Source organism: Cylas formicarius, unplaced genomic scaffold, assembly GCF_029955315.1.
Source record: "Cylas formicarius isolate icCylForm1 unplaced genomic scaffold, icCylForm1.1 PGA_scaffold_3__17_contigs__length_32017465, whole genome shotgun sequence".
Taxonomy (NCBI): Eukaryota; Metazoa; Arthropoda; class Insecta; order Coleoptera; family Brentidae; genus Cylas; species Cylas formicarius.
Window position 1 is genome coordinate 3,906,038 of NW_026844326.1, and position 22,190 is coordinate 3,928,227.

The 22,190-nt window shown below is 35.5% G+C and overlaps 2 protein-coding genes across 5 annotated transcripts in view; one reads left to right on the forward strand and one right to left on the reverse strand.

The window, feature by feature from the left end:
- LOC132699111 (axin) overlaps positions 1-3,210 on the reverse strand; it is a 164,106-nt gene extending 160,896 nt beyond the window's left edge. For all 3 annotated transcript variants that reach the window (XM_060665615.1, XM_060665609.1, XM_060665612.1), the window contains exon 1: positions 2,925-3,210. The gene's annotated coding sequence lies outside the window, so the exon portion shown is untranslated. The remainder of the gene's footprint in view (positions 1-2,924) is intronic.
- Positions 3,211-3,536: 326 nt separating this feature from the next.
- LOC132700149 (tyrosine-protein phosphatase non-receptor type 4) overlaps positions 3,537-22,190 on the forward strand; it is a 48,383-nt gene continuing 29,729 nt past the window's right edge. The window contains exons 1-10 of one of the 2 annotated variants that reach the window (XM_060667297.1): positions 3,537-4,080; positions 4,160-4,483; positions 4,848-5,064; positions 5,244-5,364; positions 5,421-5,508; positions 5,565-5,717; positions 8,463-8,732; positions 11,132-11,289; positions 11,957-12,183; positions 14,653-14,835. In XM_060667297.1, coding sequence (XP_060523280.1) covers positions 4,205-4,483; positions 4,848-5,064; positions 5,244-5,364; positions 5,421-5,508; positions 5,565-5,717; positions 8,463-8,732; positions 11,132-11,289; positions 11,957-12,183; positions 14,653-14,835 — 1,696 coding nt within the window. In that variant the 5' untranslated portion in view covers positions 3,537-4,080; positions 4,160-4,204. The remainder of the gene's footprint in view (positions 4,081-4,159; positions 4,484-4,847; positions 5,065-5,243; positions 5,365-5,420; positions 5,509-5,564; positions 5,718-8,462; positions 8,733-11,131; positions 11,290-11,956; positions 12,184-14,652; positions 14,836-22,190) is intronic. The other variant, XM_060667298.1, reaches the window with a different exon arrangement.

The following is a 22,190-nucleotide window of genomic DNA, read 5'->3' on the forward strand; positions in this document are numbered from 1 at the left end:
CACATGTAGGTTAATAATGCTCGGAGACTACCTATTAAATGTTTTATTCTCACAATTACACACTGTCTTAATCGTCAAAGCTACTGGTATTGCTAATTATTCTTCACTACTTCATTCTGTTCGAACACACTGTAACTGTTTAATTGCTTGGTGTGGTTTGCCTGTCCTAAAATAAATGTAAATAAGTGTAAGTCCTTGATTTTTTGCTGCAATTTAGGATGTTACTGCGGAATGCGGTTGGATTGCACGAGACGATCGTCCTGTATTCCTTCTTATTTCCGAACTAACAGCAATTTCTATTCTTGTCCCTTGCATTCATTTATTTACACTTGTTGCTTTTGGAGAGGTTATATTTCAATCCTCTGTCAACGCGAATGCACTCGGCCATTAGTACAGTTAAGCACTCGACCTTTGGCCCACGTTCGTCTTCGATTTCCTAAGACGTTACTGTGTAATCTCATTCATGTGTGTGTAATAATTGATTATTATTGGTAATAGCGGGTAGTAGTTAGGTAATATTCGGCCTCCTTGCGTTGATTAACTTCTGTCATTATTGGCCCATTGACCCTAGTGGTGTCGGAACCGAACATCGTATTGCCAGCACCATCGGTCTCTTTTTTTGGAATTTTGTGAAACTTCATCGGTCTTTCTTTCTTTGGCTCTACGATTTCCGCCGGTGCAAGTGGTTGCAAGATATCAATCCGAATAAGTTTCTGGCATCTCGTAGTTTTCGAAGATCAAACCGGATTGAAATCGTATAGAAGTTGCGGATCGTCGTTTTGTTGGTAGTATTTTGCTTGGACGTCCCCAACATTACAGCTTAGGCTGGATTAAAGCTAACAACCTAGCACCTGGCACTCTTCACCGCCACCCACGATCATCAGGCGTAAGTTTCACAATTTATTTCACGCTTTGCAAGTAATTATGGACACCGCAACTCATTATTTTGTTTTGTAGGGTTCTGGTTCTGGTTTTGGTTTTGGATTTGGTTTTCCTTTTGGAACCAGTTTTTGATTGTTGGACTGGTTTTGGCTTCCCATTTGGTACTGGCTTCCCTAGTTTCGGTTCAATTGGATTTGGTGCCTCCTTACATCCTGGACGGCACATGTTATGAATTCTGCAACCCAAGAATTCGTCAAGTCTTCAAGTTAGCTCGGTTCAGGACGTTGCAGTGCATATCTCCTCGTCCAAGAGTGATAAGCATTCGTGCCTATCCCACTGACTGGTGAACCCGTAGGCAGTATACAGGACAGCCATCTTAGAGCTTGCCCGACTCGTTCGTTGCTGGTAACTGGAGGATCACAGATAAGCCTCTATTTACGTTTCGGTTAATTTCAAATATTAAATACAAATTTCAATTTTTAAATATCAATATAAATTAAAGAGCTCAGTTAAGGTAAAGATAAAGTACCCAGTTATAGAAACATTTGTTTGTAAGAGTTATTTGTAAACGATCGATCGTAACCAAGCTTCCTGTGCTTAGTGTGTACTTGAGCCAATATATGGAGATTTAAACTGACGTGCCGGTTTATTTATTAATTATTTATTTGGTTTTTGGTTATTTGGGTTTCGAACTTTGTTAACTTTGTGAGTTTGTTGGGTGGCTAGTGAGCCAGGACACTAGTCACTATCACTAACTTATAGTATAGGTTGGGGTTTTGCCCTAGCTGGCGCCCCGGTTTCCAACCTTTGATTTATTTAATTTCTTTTTTTTATACTCCGCCCATATTTTGAGAAACTGAGCTGCTTGGGCCCTATACTTACTACTTCCAATCGGTAGCAAAGTGAGCAAAGTACAGTAGGATTGCTTCGGTCTCCCGTCCACCTTCAGTGGAAAAGAGACGTGGCACGTTACTTAATTTTATAAAGTTAAACCTCACAACAAAGTGAAACAAGTTTCTTTTTTTGCTTCTGTAAACAGAGCGTCTATTTAACACAAATGATTATTGGTATTTTTTCTCCAAGTTTTGGAGGAAGACACTCTAGCTTGTTAACGAAACATCTTGTAAACTGAAGTAGTTTGGTCGAGCCTGCAACATCGCCTCGATAGATTTGAAACGGACGACGTGTATCAGAACGCGATCTCGACGTGCAGGGGTTCCCAAAATGTTTAGAACTTTATGGGCAAGCACAGGGTTGAAGTTATTGTTTGACAAACACTCCAATTTGGACCCGTTGACAATTAGATCATTTTGAATTTTCTCCGTTACTTACTTTAATTTTGTTTACATCCAAACAACGTTACATACAACGTTACATACAACGTTAATATTTGTTTTATACAGTCCGGACGAAATCTTCTATCGACGTGGCTCATACAACCATTTAGGAAATCAGCTGGGTAAATTACACTTTAACTAAATTCTTAATAAACTTCTATAAATAGACACCATAAAAAGACACCAGTGTTATTCCATATTTAAACTATAAAATGATCAATATAAGAAAATAGTTTTAGATGACTTGAGAGTACTTTCCCTGGAACTTCATTGTAACTAAAAATTGTTCTGCTTAATAGTATAATAATAGCTATTTTTTTGATACAAGCGTTATTTTATTTATTGCAAGGAAAGAAACAATTATAGGCTGGCGTAATTTTCGGCACTTGTAAAAAAATGATTTATTTTCCCAATTCATAAATTAACAGGTGTCTTTGCTCACTATTTGGACTTTAATTTCAATAAATGTTGCTAATGATTATAAAAATAGCTATTTTTGTACAAGCGAGCTTGTCTTTTTCTCGAGTCCACGTAAGTTTTCATGACTTTAATCGTCCCAATGTACATAATTCATTGCGCTACTTTTGAGAACCACTGACACTACCATCTAACCTAACATTACCAAACAGTATTAAAACTTTATACAACTTTTATACGGTCTCAAAAATCCGACGTGCCAGGTTGCAAATGTAATAATAAACTTACCTTACTATAGTACGTCCGCGTAAAAAATCCAACAAGTATGTTTAAATTCCATTCAAAAACGTAAACACAACACATTCTCAACTAACGCACCGTTCCAGATACATTTTCGGCGGGGCTCGCGCGACTTCGACATAAAACGACGCTAAACAACAAAGTAATAAATATTTCGTAACAAGAAAAATGCTAATGTTTCAACAAGATAGGCACTGGTTTTTTAAAGACAACAATTTCCTACGCTAGGTCGTCGCCATAAGCGCGAATGAAATAACCGCTTGACTTACGCACGCTCCACCTGGCAGCCAACTGTTGAACTAATCAAGTCGAGATTCCAATCAACTGTTTGGTTTGCACGGTTGTCACAAACGACGCCGTTCGCTGTTATCTCCGGAATATTTTTGATGTATCCATAAATTTTCGCCTTAATCTTCCAACAATGAAGTTGTAATACGTTCTCAATAGAAAATTATAAACTTTCGTGTACATTTTTTTTAGGTACTTTTGTGTCAACTACAGAAAGAAAACTCAATTATATTCGGTATTGTACTCTGATGCTGCCAATCCGGTTAAACACTTGACAACGCTGTCATCCCCCCTTAAATAGTGTCCAATGTTTAGCATCCTGTCCTTTCGATCTTTCATGTGCGGTTAATTTTGTTTTAAATGTCCCTTAAGAAATTTTATGAGTTGGTCCTTTCCATTTTTTAGATTTACTTTTTTATAGGTATTATTAAGGGCTTCTCAAAGACGGTTCTTTTTTAAATACGCATGTTGTCGTTTAATATATCTTTTTTACAATATCATTTCTTAGATCCTTAAAAAAGTATTTTTCCAAAGGTGTTTTATAAGTAAAAAATAACCACTCGACTAATAACTCCCATTGCCAATTCAAATATCCCGCTGTACAACCCATATGACATAATTGCCCTACCCAAAATGCAATGCGGTCGTTTTGACAAGCTCTAAAAATCCATCTGTAATTTTATTTGCCTTTAGTTTAATTTTCTCCATTATCGCATTACCAAAATTTTAATCCCCGCAATAGAGGTGCAAGTCTGGCGGTCTGGCATTTGGCTAGTGCTCCAAACGGACGATCTTCCCGGTTACGAGAAGCCAAATAAAAATGATGTGATTGCAAAAGTATTTTTGTGTTGGGAAGGTAATGTGAAACATTGAATTGACACTTTTATCTGAATTGATAACTGATAAGTTTATATCAATGCTTCTATATCTTATAGGTTTTTATAGGAATATGATGGTCGGTCAGATAAGGGAACAGAAGGATGATAGAGGGTGTATCGAAGCATGCCTTCAGTGGTTCTAGCGGCACTTATAATGTACGTGCATTAGAGCTGGCTGCAGCAAGGGAACGTAGGCTGAAAGGTCTTAGTGTGACCGTTAGATTTCTCGATGATACTGACCATGTTTTCCATGTTGAGAAACGCTGCAAAGCAGTGGTTCTGCTAGAACAGGTGTACCAGCACCTTGAGCTGGTAGAGAAGGACTATTTTGGGCTTCAGTTTTCTGAAAATGGGCAATATGATTCCCATCCTGGAGGCATGGTAAGTCAGAAATAATAGAATAAACATTTAGGTTTGTTATTCACATTTTTAGAAGTTTGCCATCATTGTTCCTAATCTCAGTTGTGTTTTATAAAAGAGCTTTTCCCATTCTGGCTTTTACTCTTTTATCAGATTTAGTGATAAAGACCCAGACACACTATTTATTTTAAAGTAAGGTTTCTGACCAGGCTTTTAATTATCATGAAAATTTAGATGATTACCATCAGAATACAGCATATTTTGGTGTAAAATTTGATACCGACTCTTATTGAACACCTCCTGCAGTGCCAGTAAGATAGTCAGTAAGCACTGAGGTTTGGAAATTTATTTTACATCTTGAAAGTTGTAGTTTTATTATTTTCAGCGCTGGTTGGACACATCAAAATTGGTAAAGAAGCAACTGGGAAACTGCCAGCATCCACTGTACTTTAGGGTTAAGTTTTATGTGTCAGATCCAAGTAAATTGCAGGAGGAATATACCAGATACCAGTTCTATTTGCAATTGAGGCGCGATATTTTGGAGAAAAAATTGATTTTGCCTCCATCAACGGCAATTCTACTCGCCAGCTATGCAGCACAATGTAAGTTATCACAAATTTCAGCTATTTTATTCAAATATGTGTACCAGTTAGGGAGGTATTTGAGTTTGTAATACATCCGCGAAAAGGCACTACACTAATAATAAATAGAAAATTTGAAAATGTACCTACCTATGATGCACTCGAAATAAATGTGATGAAAAATAAATGTTGTTTTGTAGCCGAATTGGGTGACTATAGCAGCGAAGAACATGGACCAAATTATTTGTCGAATATGCAGCTTATACCTAACCAAACAGAAGAGATGGAAAAGAAGATTTCTGAACTTCACAAATTGCACAAGTAAATAATATTTTGGTCTAATCCTTGTGGGTTGTTTATTATCGATTGAATTGCAGAGGTCAATCACCAGCAGATGCCGAGTTCAATTTTTTGGATCATGCGAAAAGGCTAGACATGTATGGAGTTGAATTGCACAAGGCAAAAGTAATTTTTCTAACCAATACTCACCAGTGCCTAAAGATTGTTTTGCCTTTTTTTAGGACAATACTAATAAAGACATAATGTTGGGGGTGACTCATGTAGGACTTGTGATTTTCCACAATAATGTCAAAATTAATACATTCTCTTGGTCGAAAATTATGAAGATATCATTTAAAAGGAGGCAGTTTTTTATACAGCTTAGGAGAGAACTGGTAAGCATTTTGATTGTATTTTAAAATTATTTAAAATTATGCAATGGTTGGGTATGCGCAAAGTGTCTGTTATGGGCAAGTGTAAAAATTAGATACTTTCAACGATTTATTTATTTAGTATTTAACTATTTATTGTCCTGTACACACCAACAGATGCTTACAAATTAGTGGTATTAAAAAGTTTGGAAACTTTAATACCACCAGCATATCTTTTTCTGCAAATTATGTCATTATTATTAGAGAATTATCGTGTTTTTTAAAACCGTATTTGGTCATTTTATAAAGAATTGTTTTGGTTTAGATTTATATTTCAAAATTCAAATAAAAATTGGAAATTGTAGTAGAATGTTGAATATGAAGAAAAGAAACAGATTGGCTTGGGTGTTGGAATTATTTTACGGTTACAGATTGTTGTGTATGTCAAGCTAATTGTACAGTGTTACAATAGAGGGCGCTATGTATTAGAGCACAAATAGATCAAAATCCAATAATTTTCAATATCACACTACAAAAATAGGCATGGAAAATTTTGTTATTCTAGAGAAAAATTTTTTTTACAACTGGCCTTAGACATTATCAACCATCAGATCCAAGCAGGCAAGATTTGCTCTCATCACTCCAAAGAACCATACTTTTTTTAAAATCTGAAATCTCATGAAAACAATGACTGGGCATGATATATAACTATTTATAAATGATATTTGCACTGTAGAATCAAAATTGAACTATTTAGAACACAAATTATAAAAAGTTGCAATACATATTTCCAACCACAAATATCGCAGAAAACAAACAAATATTTCTTTACAGTTGTTAAGCATAATAAAGAGGTATATTTGCGGCGTCTCTTAATGTATAGAAATTGAAAATGTTCTAGTTGACTTCAAGCATTAATAAAATAAACATTATTAAAAGTTTCCATGCTTTTTTCCAGCATTGTATATGTGTATAAGACTTTCTTCTAATCTGTAACACTCTGCAATGCATACTATTATGAGGTGAACAGTTTAATGTATTTTTCATAGAATAGTTTGTGTTGTGTATTTCTAAGCCCGATTTTTGGAACATGGAATGAAATTCTATCAATTAAATAACTGCTTGTACTGTTATACACTAGTAAACACATTGCGAAAATTTGAACATGGTTTCTTCTAATTAAACTCAACCTTTTTGTGTTGCATTAGCATTGCATTGTAGATCATGTAAAGATATACACCGTACATGGACCAAACAATTATTTCATGGACTTTTTCAATCATATTAAAATGTCGGCGGGTGTACACGTATGCGGCCGCTGATCGGATACATTTATAGTAAATTTCAAGCAAAGAGCTTGTATGTTTTGTGATCGAATTTTTCACTTGCAATGTGTCTAAGTTACAGACAGTGTTATAAAGGTAATCAACGATTGTTCTAATGAGTGTTGGTTTTTTGATGGCATGATGCATTCACTCCGTTAACGAAAAATTAGACATACCAGCTACCAAACTGAATACCGAAATGCAGTATTTCTACGAATAGTTATGCCAAAATAAACAAATTAAATAACACTAAAACCAAATGCATGGTTATCGAATCTACAGTTAACTGTCAAAAATTCTGTGACTTTGGGGTATTCAGTGGATATACAGGGTAATAAAATTGATTTTTCGTAATTAAATTTTTAAGGGTGATCTTACGTCCACAATTATGTTTTAGTAATCATCTTGTAAAAAGATTGGTAAGAAAATTGGGTTTTGTATAATTTCAGTGCTTATGTCTTGTATAAAACAAGATTTAAATAACTTACAGTTACAACAAAATAGGGTTATGAGAATCATACTGAACTGTAAAGAGCATGTTAGCTAAATTGACTAAATGTCGGGCAGTTCATTAGAAGAACAATTTTGGTTTATGGAATTGCGCATGATCACTAACCATTTCAAATTATGGTTGAAAAAAAGGTCAAATTTTCATGAGTATAATATACAGTCCAATCAGCACTTCAATGTTTCTGTGGTAAAAACTAGAAATTTTAATTGCTTATGTAAATAGTCAAGTGCTAAATAAATTTAGTATTATTATTATTATTGTTATTAATATTATGTCACAATTAACGTCTGCCTGTGGTGTCCAAATAAAACAGACACATTCTAAATGTGCTCTGACCAATGCATTATATAGCCTGATGACAGCCTTTATCTCAAATCACTTAGAGTTTCCAATTATAGTCCTCAGTGTTGCTCGCTCTCCTCTCCTAGATTCCTATTAGAAGTTATCACCTGACATTTGCTCACACTTGGGAACATCTTGTTTACACTAACACTATTTATGTAAGACTAACCATAAATGACTCTGTTGGTTTCTGGATAAAATCTCAGCAAACATCAGTGTACAGGCACTCCAACGAAACCAAACGCTTTCAACTTGTTGATCAGAGCTTCATGATCAACCTTAAAAAATACCTTTACTACGTTATCACACCCAATTGGTTTGGTTACTGTGGAAATGTCGGGAAAAAAGCCATCTTGCATCTTAGCAAAATATTTTTAAATGTTGTAAATTTATCATTGTAAGGTATGTTTCAAATATTTTAAATATTTCAAACTATAGCTCTGTGTAACATGTAAGGCCTCTGAATAAATTTCTTTGACAAAAAAAAAAACATATTTTGTGAGAGTAGCTGCTACATCGGTTTTTTTTATTAGCATTATTATTTATATAACTCCTCACACTTTATCTTTAATTAAAATTTATTTATTATAGTCTGAAAATTATGATACCCTACTGGGATTCAACATGGAAGAGTACCGTTCTTCGAAAGCATTGTGGAAAGCCTGCGTTGAGCACCACACGTTCTTCAGGCTGCATTCGCCTAAAGTAAAGAGAAAATTTCCGTTATCGCTAGGCTCCAAATTCACATATTCCGGCAGGACCGAGTATCAGACGGTGTCGGACGTCAAGAGACGCGGCATCCTGGAGAGGAAGTTTGTCAGATCTCCCAGTAAACAGCTGGTAAAGAACAATTTTTATAATGTATGTTTTCTATTATGTTTAATTATTTTGTGTTTATATTTTTGGTCAGGCCCAGTAAGATAGGGCATGCAGTGTTGTGGTAAATCTTGATAACACAATTGAGGCAACAATCAATATTAATGAGTGTGTCTATTTTTCTCATAAAAAGATATGGGACCTCTAATCTTCTTATATGGTTTTTGGTCGAATTAAAATCGCTAGTAAACAAACTGCTCAGAATTCTGTCATACAAATCTTAGCATAATAGAATTACAAAAATCATATAACTCATTTGATGCAACGAAAAAAGGGACAAATTATAAAGTTTTGATTTTTTAATATTCTGATTAAATCATCTTAATGAAATATATTTTTTTCACACGTAAAAAAATATTTTATATGTAGCGGCTGTCTTAGTAAGGGCGACAGTATTAAAGAAACAGATGGTTCTAGAAATTTGAAAAAAAAATTATTACGTAAGTCAACCAAAAGAAAATGTTGAAAATTATTTTTGAATTTCAGAAATGGCCACTAGAGAGTGGAATTGTCTTGAATTTAAAACATCACTGACTGTGTATGAAAAGTTTTCAAGAGATATAATATTAAAACTAGATTTACCGCTTGTCCAATATCCCAACATCTTCGATCCTTCAAAGACAAAATTCCATTTGGGATACTAGGAGTTTACAGCATTCCATACTACTGGAGAAAGAGGATGAATAATGTCAACTATGGTAAAAAAACGTGAAAGATCCTTAAGACTATGACAAATAGACCCATCAGCAGTTGCCGAACACAATTATTAAACCGAACATTAAAACTTATTCGACGAAACTAAAATTTTCCATGTTAATAGCTCTACCAAAGGAAAATCCGTGGATCTATAAAAATCTTACAAACATACGATCCTAACCGCTTTGTACCAATATGGAAATCAGTCATTCGAGATTATTTTTATAACTCTCTTTAGCTCCGCCCACCCAGGCAATATCTATTCAGGTATGGAATAGAATGCAAGCCCGTTTTAGCTGAGCTTGGAAGAAGCCAACAGGGTAATTGGCAAAACTGTTTAACCTAAACTGTAACTTGGATTTTAATCGTCCAAAAAAGGACCAGTGTTCTTTATCATAATGGCTCCATTGTTGAAAAGAAAAATTTTATTTATTATTACACTTCTATATAGCTAAAGTGGAAAAAGGCAATCAATGACCAATTCAAGGCTGCTTCAATAGATGTTACTAGTTCCGTTCCATTCAACCAATAAATGCGCTTTTTTATAAAAAAAAGATTGGCAACTTATAACATCACAGTGAACGTTTGTTCTAACTAGACAAGGTGACTGTAGACCATTGTGAGTTGTGACATTGCTAGTTATGTTAATAAATATTTAAAGTCCACCACGGAAGTAACCATTTTTACTGATTGATGTGGTATTCGAAAAATAGAAGGAGTACAAGAAAGAAATCGACGTAATAAATTTTAAGTATGTTGTAAAGACAGTGACCACGAGAGAAGGAAAGATGACAAGCGCTATGCAGTTCATGATATTATTATTAATGAAATACAGTCGAACTTCAATAAGTCGAACTGCAATTTGCAAGTAGGCAAGTACGTTTTGATGACATATCAACAAATGCAAAAATCCAAAAATGTCTAATATAATGTGTAAATTGAATAGGGACAGTATTTTTCACTTAGTATTAACTAGTAAGTCAACAGGTTAAGATCGGTCGTAATTAGCGGGTTCCCCGAGAAAATTCGACTTATCGAAATTGGCACCAAATGTTTCGTTCAAGTTATCAAGGTACTCGAGTAATCGAAGTTCGAGTAGTCAAGACAAACTAACACGCATTTCCTACTTTTGACGCTATTGCCAACCAATTTGGTTCGACTTATCAAAAATTCGAGTTATCGAAGTTCGACTGTATATGATTATAAAAAACTTGTTGCTGGGAATATATTTCTACAACTAGAGGAATATTTTCAAATTCAAAATTTAATTTGGCATATGAATAAAGGTACTATTTTTGCATTAGTGGCGTAGGAAAAAATGTCTATTTGATAACTCTTATAATTTATGCTTGATAGACTTTGACAATGCCAAAAAATATCTTAAGCCTCATTATCTCAAAATTGCTCATTTAGAGTAATGTGCTTTTAGTATTGAGGTAGTGATATATAGGTGAGAATATAGATGTTTTAAACTGAGAGGGGACATTACTAAGCTCAAATTATCATTCCAATTATGTGACATACAGTGTGAACAATAAGTAAGTGTAAAAACAATATTTTTGAATTAATCATAATCTTTCCTGGAGCATAATTGTTTTTCAAAGTATTTAATGTTCTACTATCTCACTTACCTGACTTCACTTACCTACCGAAGCTCAATTGACAGGTTATTATTTTCGTTATATCAGATAAGAGATCGATCTCTGCCTCCACCTTTGGAAGATAAGGGAAAATTAGTGGCGCCTCCGCCCAGACCGACCCGCCCTCACGATACTCACCGAGTCACGACCACCGATACAAAGGAGCCCAAACAAGCTTGGACCGAAGAATCGAGATTATCAGACGAGTAAGCATTATTTGCGTTTAACTTTAAATCTTTTCTTGGTTGGACAAAGGCTCTGTTTTCTATCAAGCTCTATGTATGGATATGGTTGGGGTCATTACATACACATAATTTCTCATTAATTCTGTCTGATGTTGAATCAGGTCTTGGAACTGGCGATAACTGTTTTTTGTTTGTTGTTTTTTTTTTTTCATTTATCTTTTATATAATTTTCATTTTCTTTAAGGCCTTTTATGATGATAGTTTATGGATTTGTGACGAATAAAGTGGTCGGTCAGTAATGGCTATTATTAGTGAATAACAATAAATAAATAAATGTAATACTTGAGTTGTTCTTGGGTTGAGCTTGTTCAATAATGACAAAGTTCTTTAATTTTTTAAGTTTTATTCAACGTTACGATCAATGTAGATCTTTATCAAGAACATAAAATATATAACATTAGTATATTTATATTGTAAATTAAATATTTTATGTGAAAATGTTTACATATCTTAGTGATGTTTTCAATGAATTAAGAAAGTACAAATGTTTATTTCTAGTTGCAAGAGTTTATTTAATGGTTGGCGTATTTTCAACACAAAACCACATAAGAAAGTGGATTTTATTTTTAATTTAAACTAGTTCGCCAAATTTACTCTTTCCGCCACAATTTTATTCTTTCATTTTTAGCGACGGAGGGTTTTTGGAACGCACTTTGGAAGGTCCCTTCTCACCCGGTATCGCAGGACGCGTAATTAGTTACGCAGACGAAGAGATACCTTCTCCCACCTCCAACGGCCTGTACGACACGCCCCCTTACAGCGCGAGTCACTCCCCGACGTCTCAAATCGAAGAAAACCTCGTCACGATCGTGATATATCCTGACGAAGACGGAAAATACGGTTTTAACGTTAAAGGTAATTTTTCTTAAGGATTTGAGATCCCCCGTTTCGCTTATTTTACGGTTTGCGGCGCGTTGTTTGTTTCTTAAGGCGTGCCGCTTGCTCAGACGAGACAGTTTGACTACTATGCATTCCTGCCAAAATCATTTTTTAATGTTCATAAAGCTACAGCGATTTTTTGAAACAAAAAACTTCTCGCCCATGAGAGTATCAAATTTTGAAAAAAATCATGTATCAGCTATCATGATCGGGATTTCGATTGGACGATTTCTTCTTCTAGGTCATTTCGAATAAATAGTTGAAAAAATAAACGAATTAATTTATTAAATAGGTTTTGATCCAAAACGCTTCTTTTGCCTGGGTAAGAGGCTGGTTCAATATGATCTGCTATTGTTCATTGACATTTTAGATATGGCTTTTTTGTTTATTAACTGAGTCACTGAAACAACAGTTAATAGATAATCTCTGCTGCAAGTAAAAAAAAAACATTTTTCAGAACTCAATTGTTAATAAGTAAATAGTTGTCCAACTTAAAAAATTAAACATCGGATGCCAAGTAGTTCCTAAGGTTGTCCGCAAACCTAGTGGCGAGTCTGAATATGGTAATTTAGATTATTTCTGCGTCTTCGTATTTGCCCTTCTAATTAGTTTGTTCTGACATCCAATATGGGATCTAATTATTGTTACCAATGAGAGACTTCCTCTTTAGTAAATTTGTGAGGAAATCTTGAAAAAAATGTATATTATATTTTATATAAAATAGGTATTAGAGTATTCAGTATTTTGTTCAATTTTATTGTTTATCGTTGGTTGTTCTCGTTATCATTAAAAAAGTAAATTTGTGAGGAAATCTTGAAAAAAATGTATATTATATTTTATATAAAATAGGTATTAGAGTATTCAGTATTTTGTTCAATTTTATTGTTTATCGTTGGTTGTTCTCGTTATCATTAAAAAACTAAACAGGCTCAACTTTTATTTACTTTAAAATTAAAATCATTTTTCACTTTTAAATCAACAACTTTAAAATAATTAGACCTAGGTAAATGCAACAATTGTAAAAAATTTAGGAAATGGTTGATCCTTATCAGCACATTTTAACATATACAGGACAAGAAGAAACACTTGGAAGGAATTTAATATTTTGTGCAATCTCCATCTGGAGGAGTTGTGAAGTTGTCTTTAAGCGACATTTCATCCCATACTTCCTGAATACCTTGCCGTAGCTCCTCGTTGCTTTGAGGAATTTCTTCGATATAACCGTTTCAACATTATGCCTCATATTTTTTCGACTTGGGTTGATCTCAGGACTATTACTCAATATTTACAATGTTGACCCAACAGATGTCTTGTTGGAAAATATAATTATTGTCAGGATAAAGCTGTTCCAAATCAGTCACCATAAAGTTCTGGAATATTTCGGTATAAGTTGGACTAACAAATCGTTTCTCAATCCGCCATACCACTCCTAGTCACATTTACACTCAAATGGCCTGTAGCTCTGTACCTGTCGACAAATCGAGGATTGCAACGCTGGTTGTGTGGTCTATGGACTTTGATTTTACACTTTTTGGAAGACAGGAAGATCTTTTCATCGGAGAGTTTGACTGCTGTGCTTGCGGTTGATAGTTAAAAGCGAAAATAAGTCGTGCTTGCTTCTGTGGCGTTTTCTGCATCCGCATGACTTTCGAAATGGTAATGAGAGAGTCAAGTTAGGGTAAAACAATTTTGTGAATGCCACATCTCCATATCTTTATTTATTAAAAAACCTGTAAGAGACCTGAAAAAAGTTTGACCTTAAATAAATAAAGATATGTAGATGTGGATTTCACAAAATTGTTTTACCCTTACTTGACTCTCTCATTACCATCTCGAAAGTCATGTGGATGCTTTTACTTTATTTTTAGAAAATTTACAATCAAAAATATGTCTTTTATTGTTTGCCCTTTTTTTGACAAATACTTTGGTCGCAGTAGCTGGTGTCTTGATACCCTTGCGCAATTTCAATTAATTTATTATCACCATTTTTTAACTTAATAATTAGTTTTAGTCAGCTAATCAAATTGTTGAAGGCTAATCATCATAACTATAAATAAGGCATATTCACTGTCATTAATAATATTCTTATGAAATATTTTGAAAAACTAGCCATTGACAAGTTCCATCTAAAACCGAAACTGTGAAAGATATATGTAGATAATGTTTTTGTTGTCTGGTGACACTATCAGGAATCTCTTCAATCTCATATTTAAGAAAAGGTCTTAAAATAGTCCCCATTGGAAATTTTTGTAGAAACCGAGCTAACAAATTCAAGATAACTGAAAATTAATTTCCGGTATGTTTTTTTTTTTTTCAAATTTCCTGAACCATCTGTTTCCCTAATACCCTCATTGGTATATACCAAGATATTTAAAGCGATTCCCAACTTCCCAAACTTTCATTTATTTACGCAAGTAAATTTAGATGAGGACAAATGGATTTCAGGTGGGACTGAGACCAGTGTTCCGATATTGGTATCCCGCGTAGCACCTAATACATCTGCGGACAGGTGTACACCCAGACTCTCCGAGGGTGATCAGATCCTAGCAATAAACGGCCATGACGTCACTCAAGCCTTACAACCCGACGTGGTTCGACTAGTTCAAGAAGCCAGGGCCAACAACTCAGGTATGTGTCCGGAGATTTGCAATGATACTTTTTAAATTTTGAAAGTTTTTTTTCTCCCTCTTAGAAGCATAAATATTACATGTCATAAAGATATGAAAAATTAGTACTTATTCCAGAAAGGAAAAAAATATATATGTTAAAATAATAACAAAAAATGCAGTATGCTAGAAAAAATGCAGCAAAATGAACCAAACACGTTTCAACAACTAGCTGAAATAATAACGACCACCAAGAAAACATGTACAAAAATATGCACACTGAAAATAAAATAAATAATTCTTGGATAACTAAAGAATATCTAACCAAACTTAAGGAAAAAGACAAGCTACACATTAAGTGGAAAAATATTAACGAATTTAAAAAAGCAAGAAATGAATTAGATAAATTAGCACCAGATACAGTATGCTGAAAAGAAATTTAACAAAACAAAAGATAACTTAAGAAGACATGGAAGATTTTAAATGAAATAACAAACACCAAGTAAAATAAAAACAAAAAAACATCAAATAATTAATGCAGCTGGACAACCGACTAATGACGACAAAGGATTAGCTAAAGAATTTAATATACAATTTTCTAAAGTTGGAAAAACTTTACAAAATAAAGCAACATTTGAACACCAATTTTAAAAAAGAAGAGGTCGTAGGTAGCATATTTTGGAACCAGCAACGATTCTAGAAATAAAGGAAACGATTAAATCATTAGAAAAATAATTGTGCGACAGGCATCGATGCTGTGATAAAAAGAGATCTGCAAACAAAAATCAACAACATTGGACCAAATGAACAATTACCGATCAACCTCCCTATTTGTCCAATGGACTGGAAAAAATTATTAAGGCAAGATGAATGAAACCTATCGAAGCTAAAATTAAATTTGACAACCGGTAATATGGATTTCAAAGCAAAAGGAGTACACGTGGATCTGTCGTTGATATGCTACAATTTATGTCCTATGAATCGGAGAAGAACAAATAATAAATAAAATGGGACTTCATGGGGTGTGTTACCAAATAAATCTTATTCTACAACCAGAAAGCCCTGTACAACGACAAATAGTGAAAGCAGAGAACTACTTATTTCCAACATCTGCATTGCCCAGTGATCAGTATTGGGGCCAGTATGGTATTTGCTGTATATACATAGCCTAGAACATGCAAAGCTTAAAAGCAAAGTACTCCAAATTTGCTGATGACACTGCACTAATTCACTTGAGTGATGGTGTGAAGCAGCTTGAAGAACTTGTTAATAAAGATTTAAAGCAGTACTTTGAATGGCTGTGCTATAACAAACTCCTTAAACTTCGAAAAAAACAGTTTATATGATATTAAAACAAACAGGGATAGCACTTTGTAACCTAAATATAAAAATAAATGAAGCGGCACTCAAAAAATGGTGTAAATATAAATACCTACCTGTAATGCTAGGTGCAGTATAAAGATGTTCTCATAAACTTATCGAAAAAACAAGACAGCTTAGTAGCTGTGGCTTTGTAGAGCCGCACCGGAGATATTTGTTAACATGCTGGGAAAACACAAGCATAGCCTAGCAGAATAAATAAATTACAAAGACTGCAAAATAAAACACTTAAATTGTATAATTTTAAAAGCAATAAATCTATCAAAGACCTTGAAAAAGTCCACTTACCCCCTCTTCTTCAAAGCATAAAACAGAGTCATCTAGTAAATTGCTAAATTAGTAATCATAGATCTGCTTGCTGCAAATCCATGTTGCTCTACAGACTTTACACTGCCAATTTAGCTGATTGTAAACTAATATAATATAAACTAATATATTCGAATAATTTAGGTACCGTCGACTGCTTACTTAGATATACTTAATTAATTTGTCACATTTTCTTGCTCTCCCCATTTTTGTATTAGGTTGATAACTTTATTTCCATATAGATGGAAATATAGTTGTCCATAAAGATAAATTGATGAGGATATGTAAATGGCTTCAAATTTTAAACGCGCAAGCTTTAAAAAATGTAATTTGGCATTTTATCAGGGCCCATAGATAATGAGTTTTTCAATTGGCTGATATTCTAATAAATGTTTGAAATTTGTATATTCTATGAAGAAATATCACCTTCGGGATTTGAAATAGCATCAGGTTTTGGACAAGTTTTTTGATCATGTACAGTCAGATCAACGATTTGTTCTGAATTGTCTGCAGAATCATTGTTAAACTGATTGGATAGTATATTCCATTTTCTTCTATCATTAACATATCTTCAGAAATGTGCAGAATTTTTTTTCAGGTTATAACTATCAGGTTTAATATAATTAGTGTGACAATTTTCTGTTTCTATTTTATGTTTGCTTCTACGATCAGATAAAAGAATGTAATCTGGATGAGTTTTCGTTTGCAAATATTTCTTATGACTAACTCTCTGACTATCCAACAACTCATACGTTCAACCTCCTATTCTACGCTTAACCATGAAGGGGCCTATAGATTTTGGACAAAGTTTAGCCTTGAGGTTGTTCGACACGTCAAACCTGGCCTCCGACCTGATAGTGAACTGGTCTCCTACGAAAATTGTATATTTTACGGGATCGGTCCGCCATTCTAGCTATACGGGCTTTGACATCCTCAAAAAGTTTTCTTTAACCTATTACGCGTTCTTTCATCTCGGTCTGTACTTAAACTCAATCATCGTTACCATTGTTAAACATAAAACGATACTCGCTACCATCTCCGACATATTCTCGTCCAAAATTGATAAAGTATGGGGTATAACCGGTGGTTTCACATTGAGAGATTCTTAAGCGCATCCAATTGCAGCAAGTTTTTTGTCCCATTCTTTGTGATTCTCTCCTAAATAGATGGAAACCGTAGTCTTCACAATCTTATTGTACCGCTCAACAGGATCCGCCTGCGCGTGGTAATATGCGGTAAACGAGATTTTCACATGTCTGGAACACAGGGCTTTAAATTCTTTGCTTCTCATCCGTTTGCCATTGTCGCAAATGAGGAACTGAGGCACTACGAAACGACACAGGGCGCTTGAAGTAGCGCTCTGTAATGGACACTTTGATCGCGACACTCCTGGAAAGAAAATCCGGAACGACATTGTCCTTCCATTTTTGGTGTACGATGTCAAAATCATATGGTTGCAAACGAAGAGCCCATCTGCGTAATTTTCCGGTTGATTCTTCCAGTTTATTAAGCCAAATGAGTGATGCATGGTCCGTGACAATAGTAAAATGACTCCCCTCAAGATAATTGCGCAGTTTTTCGACAGCCCAAATGACGCCTGAACACTCACTCACTCTCACTCAGTGGAATAGTTACGCTCCTGTTTTGTCAATGAACGTGACAAAAAGCAGATTACCTTCTCTCCGTCGTCCGATTCTTGGGTCAGAACAGCGCCAAGTCCATAAGCAGAAGCGTTGCTCTGAAGGACAAACGGTTTCGAGAAGTTTGGACATGTTAACATGTTGAGGCAATTGAATTTGGTTAACGGCGCGATCAGGGTGGAAAAATCTGGCACAAATCTTCGGTACCAACCAGCCATACCTATGAATCTCCTGATCTCTAATATTCTTGGGCGAAGGAACTTTCATTATGGCTTCAACTTTTCTTGACATCTACATGAAGACCTTTAGAGTAAAAAAAAAAATCCTAAATAATTAAGGAAGGGCATACAAAACTTACACTTCCCAGGGCTTAATGTTAAACCTGCTTTCATTAGGCGATCAAATACCTTACCCAAAATGATTAAATGCTTTTCAAAGTAGGTAGAAATTATTATAATATCGTCCGAGCCGAGACTGGCATCGATAGCCTCTGCCAAGTCGCCGGTGCGTTAGTAAGCCCGAACGGCATTCGCTTGAACTGAAAAAGTCCCCATTGCGGTACAATAAATGCGTATACTCTCGACAGTCCTTCTTCACTCCAACTTGCCAAAATGCCGACTTAATATCCATTGAACTTAAATACCTGCCCAAAATTGATGAAACATATGGTAGAGGGTAAGCGTCTTTCTTGGTAACCTTGTTAAGTGCCCTGTAGTCTACACAAAATCGATAGGCGTTGTCCTCTCTGAGCATAAGAAGTACTAGTGAAGGCCAAGCGCTCTTAGAAGGCACAATGACGACCATTTCAAGCATTTTGTTAACTTCTGCTTGAAGGGTGAAACGGGATAATATCGCTGTTTAATGTGCTTAAAGTTCTCCTCTAAGACAATCTCATGAGTCGCCACTGTAGTATACCCCAAACCTTTGCTCATTCTTTCAAATTTTTCACCCACTAAAGAGTTCAATCTTTCTCGTTGGTCGTCAGTCAAAGTGCTCTCGTCCGCAATACCGCAAACCTCTACCATATGGTTTTCTCCAAAACGCCACTCGTGCCTTTTTAAATTTGACACTACATCCATTGAAATCTAAAAATCCCGATTTCCGTTCTCAACAAAGCACAACGTTTTTCGAGAGGTATTCAACTTCAATCAATCCATCAATGTCTTATAACCTGACTCCCCAACTAAAATGGCACTACCCCCAGAGCCTAACAAATCCAGAATGGGATGCCCCAAAACGGTAACCTCTATATGCGGTCTCTGGTCCTGATTTAAATGGGATATTACGTAATCAACTAAGGCTTGCTTCTGAAGAAAAGCTGAATTGTGTACATTATCGGTCGTCGAAACATTCACAGGTTCCATTAACCGACCACTTAATTCCACTGAGTCTCTTTTTTTGAGCACTCTGGACTTCTAATAGTATAACCTGGCTGCTTGCGTCAAAAACAAAGTAAGCGGTGCAGTTGAGGACAATTGGATCGTCTGTGACCCGTCTGGCCGCAATTCCAACACTCATTTGGTCTCCTTCTAGGAATCTGGACTGCAGTCTCCACCGCTCTAACCTGAACGGGACGGTTTGCAGTTTGCCGAGGATACGCCAAATGAGGTTCCTGCACTAGACAAGGATGAGCAGGTCGGGGGCAGTATTGTTGTGCGCGCCAGTGTATCTTCTCAGCAGCTCTTCCCTTTTCTAAAAGACTCTTGATAGTGGCGATTTCTTGAAAGCTCGAGCCTACCTGTATGTGTGGTAATATATTTCTTCTAATAATGTTAACTTGCTCGCTCTCTGATGGCTTCCTAGAAGACAATAAAAAGATATTGCATCCTTGTAACATATAATAATCGTTCATCTTGACCCTTAATATCGTCCGACAAATCTTCGTCGTAGTTCAGAGGCAGAAATGCATCGCGGAGCTTTTGTCTTAAATCGGGCCAGTCAAGGAACTAACGCCTTCGGGGCGTAAGCCATTCTCTTGTGCATCTCCTATCAAAATTTCATAAGCTGAATGAAACAACTGATCTTCAGTCCCTCTTGACTCCGTCAAATGCTCTATATCTTCAATAAATGAAGTCACACTGCAACTTAAAGAAAACGTTCCATTTGTGTATTTGTACAAACGATCCTGAAGATCGAGGCACATCTCTCTCGGACAAATTGTAAATGTGGCTAACCGATCTTCCAACTGGGTGCAGACTCGACGGTTGTAGGTTTGAGCTAAATTCTGCAATTCAAATTCAGTTATCCGCCTCCTTGCATCTCCAAAAGAGTTGCCTGCAAGGTTGGAATCGAAATTATTATTGAACAATCGTGATAATTCAGAGTCTACCACCGTAATATTCGGCCGATTTTGTCAGTAACCCCCTTGATGTATGGCAGGACAGCGATCGATCTTTGTTGGGTCTCGTCCTGCACTCTCTGCTGCGGCTGTTGTTGTTTACTGATTGCCTTGCTGATGATGCGCCTTTGGTATCCGTTTTGTCGAAGACAGGTACTAATTTTCTTCAGTTCTTCATCTCTGTTCCTCTCGTTTGTGAGCCTGAAGGACCGAGCAATTAATGTATTTGCCACTGCCTGTATTTGTGATGGGTGGTGATGAGATTTAGCGTTCAGATATCTATTAGTGTGTGTTGGTTTTCTATAGACAGTGTGTTCCAAATGTCCATCTTCGGTCCTTGTGATGTGCACATTTAAAAGGGCAGACTGTTATCCTCTTCAAGTTCTATTGTAAATTGAATCCTTGGGTGAATGGAATTCAGATGATCTAGGAGTTTCAAAAGCTCCTCCTTGCCAAAAGGCCATACAACAAATACGTCATCTAGATTTGCCTTCTCTATTGCTTTCTTTTCGAAGTAAATCATGAAGAGGTTGGCAATCACAGGTGAGAGAGATGATCCCATTGCTGCTCCATCTACTTGTCGGTAAATTTTCCCGTTGTACATAAAGTAAGCCTTTTTCAGGCAATGTCTTGACAGATCCATTATGTACGGCGGAAGATCTTCGTTTTCTTCTATAAGCAAGAGTGCCTTTTTGTACTGGAATGCTCGGGTAGAGGGATTTGACATCGAAATTTGCCATAATGTCGTCCTTGTCAATCCTGAGAGAACTTAAAATCTGAGTGAAATGTTCTGAGTTTTTAACATAGGAATCTGCCTTTTCCACTATGGGCTGAAGTGCACTGGCCAAATGTTTTTCCAGCTTATATAATGGTGAGTTAAAGGCGCTTACGATTGGACGCAGGGGAACCCCGTCCTTATGGATCTTTGGGAGCCCGTAGAATTTTGGGCAACGACTCGATTTTTCCCTCGGAATAAGTTTCTTCTTTGTATCCTCGTTTATTGATGAATCGAGAATTTTGGACTTAGTTGTTTTTTCCAAATATGTCGTGGGATCTCTGGCGACTAGTTTGTATATTGGGTCGTTCAAAATATCCTCCAATTTTGCATTATAATCCGACGTATTAATGTCGACAGTGGCATTTCCTTTGTCTGCTGGCATTATTAGAATATTTTCGTTTTTGTTTAGATTCCTTAAGGCTTGCATTTCTTCTCTGCTTAAGTTTGGTTGCGGTGGTTTTGACTCTGGCGACATCTTGACTAATTAACTCAATATATAAGCAAGTACAGAGTAAAACGTGAGCCAGTTTCAGTCAAGCTCTGAAGAAGCCAACAGGAGATTGGCGGAACCTCAGCAAGTTCGACTCAGCAAAAACCGACGCAGGAGGAAACCAGTTTTGTAAGAAGTAAATACTAATATTCAAATATTATTTTTTAAAATTGTTTTCTAAATTCTTGACAGTTGACTTATTGGCAGATCAATAAATTATTGTACCAAATGAAGAAAAACTGTTAATTTGGAAATTAATGTCATTTTCAATTATTTTCTTTTACGAGGATAACTGGGGCATCATATTACTTTGTTGTGTGTTTAATGTTGGTTTAAAATGGACCGATGTTAGATATTTGGAATATTTAGGAGGAATAATTAGAAGTTACTATTTTAGTTTTAATAAACATAAGGATTTTTTAAATCTTTATAAAATTATATAGAA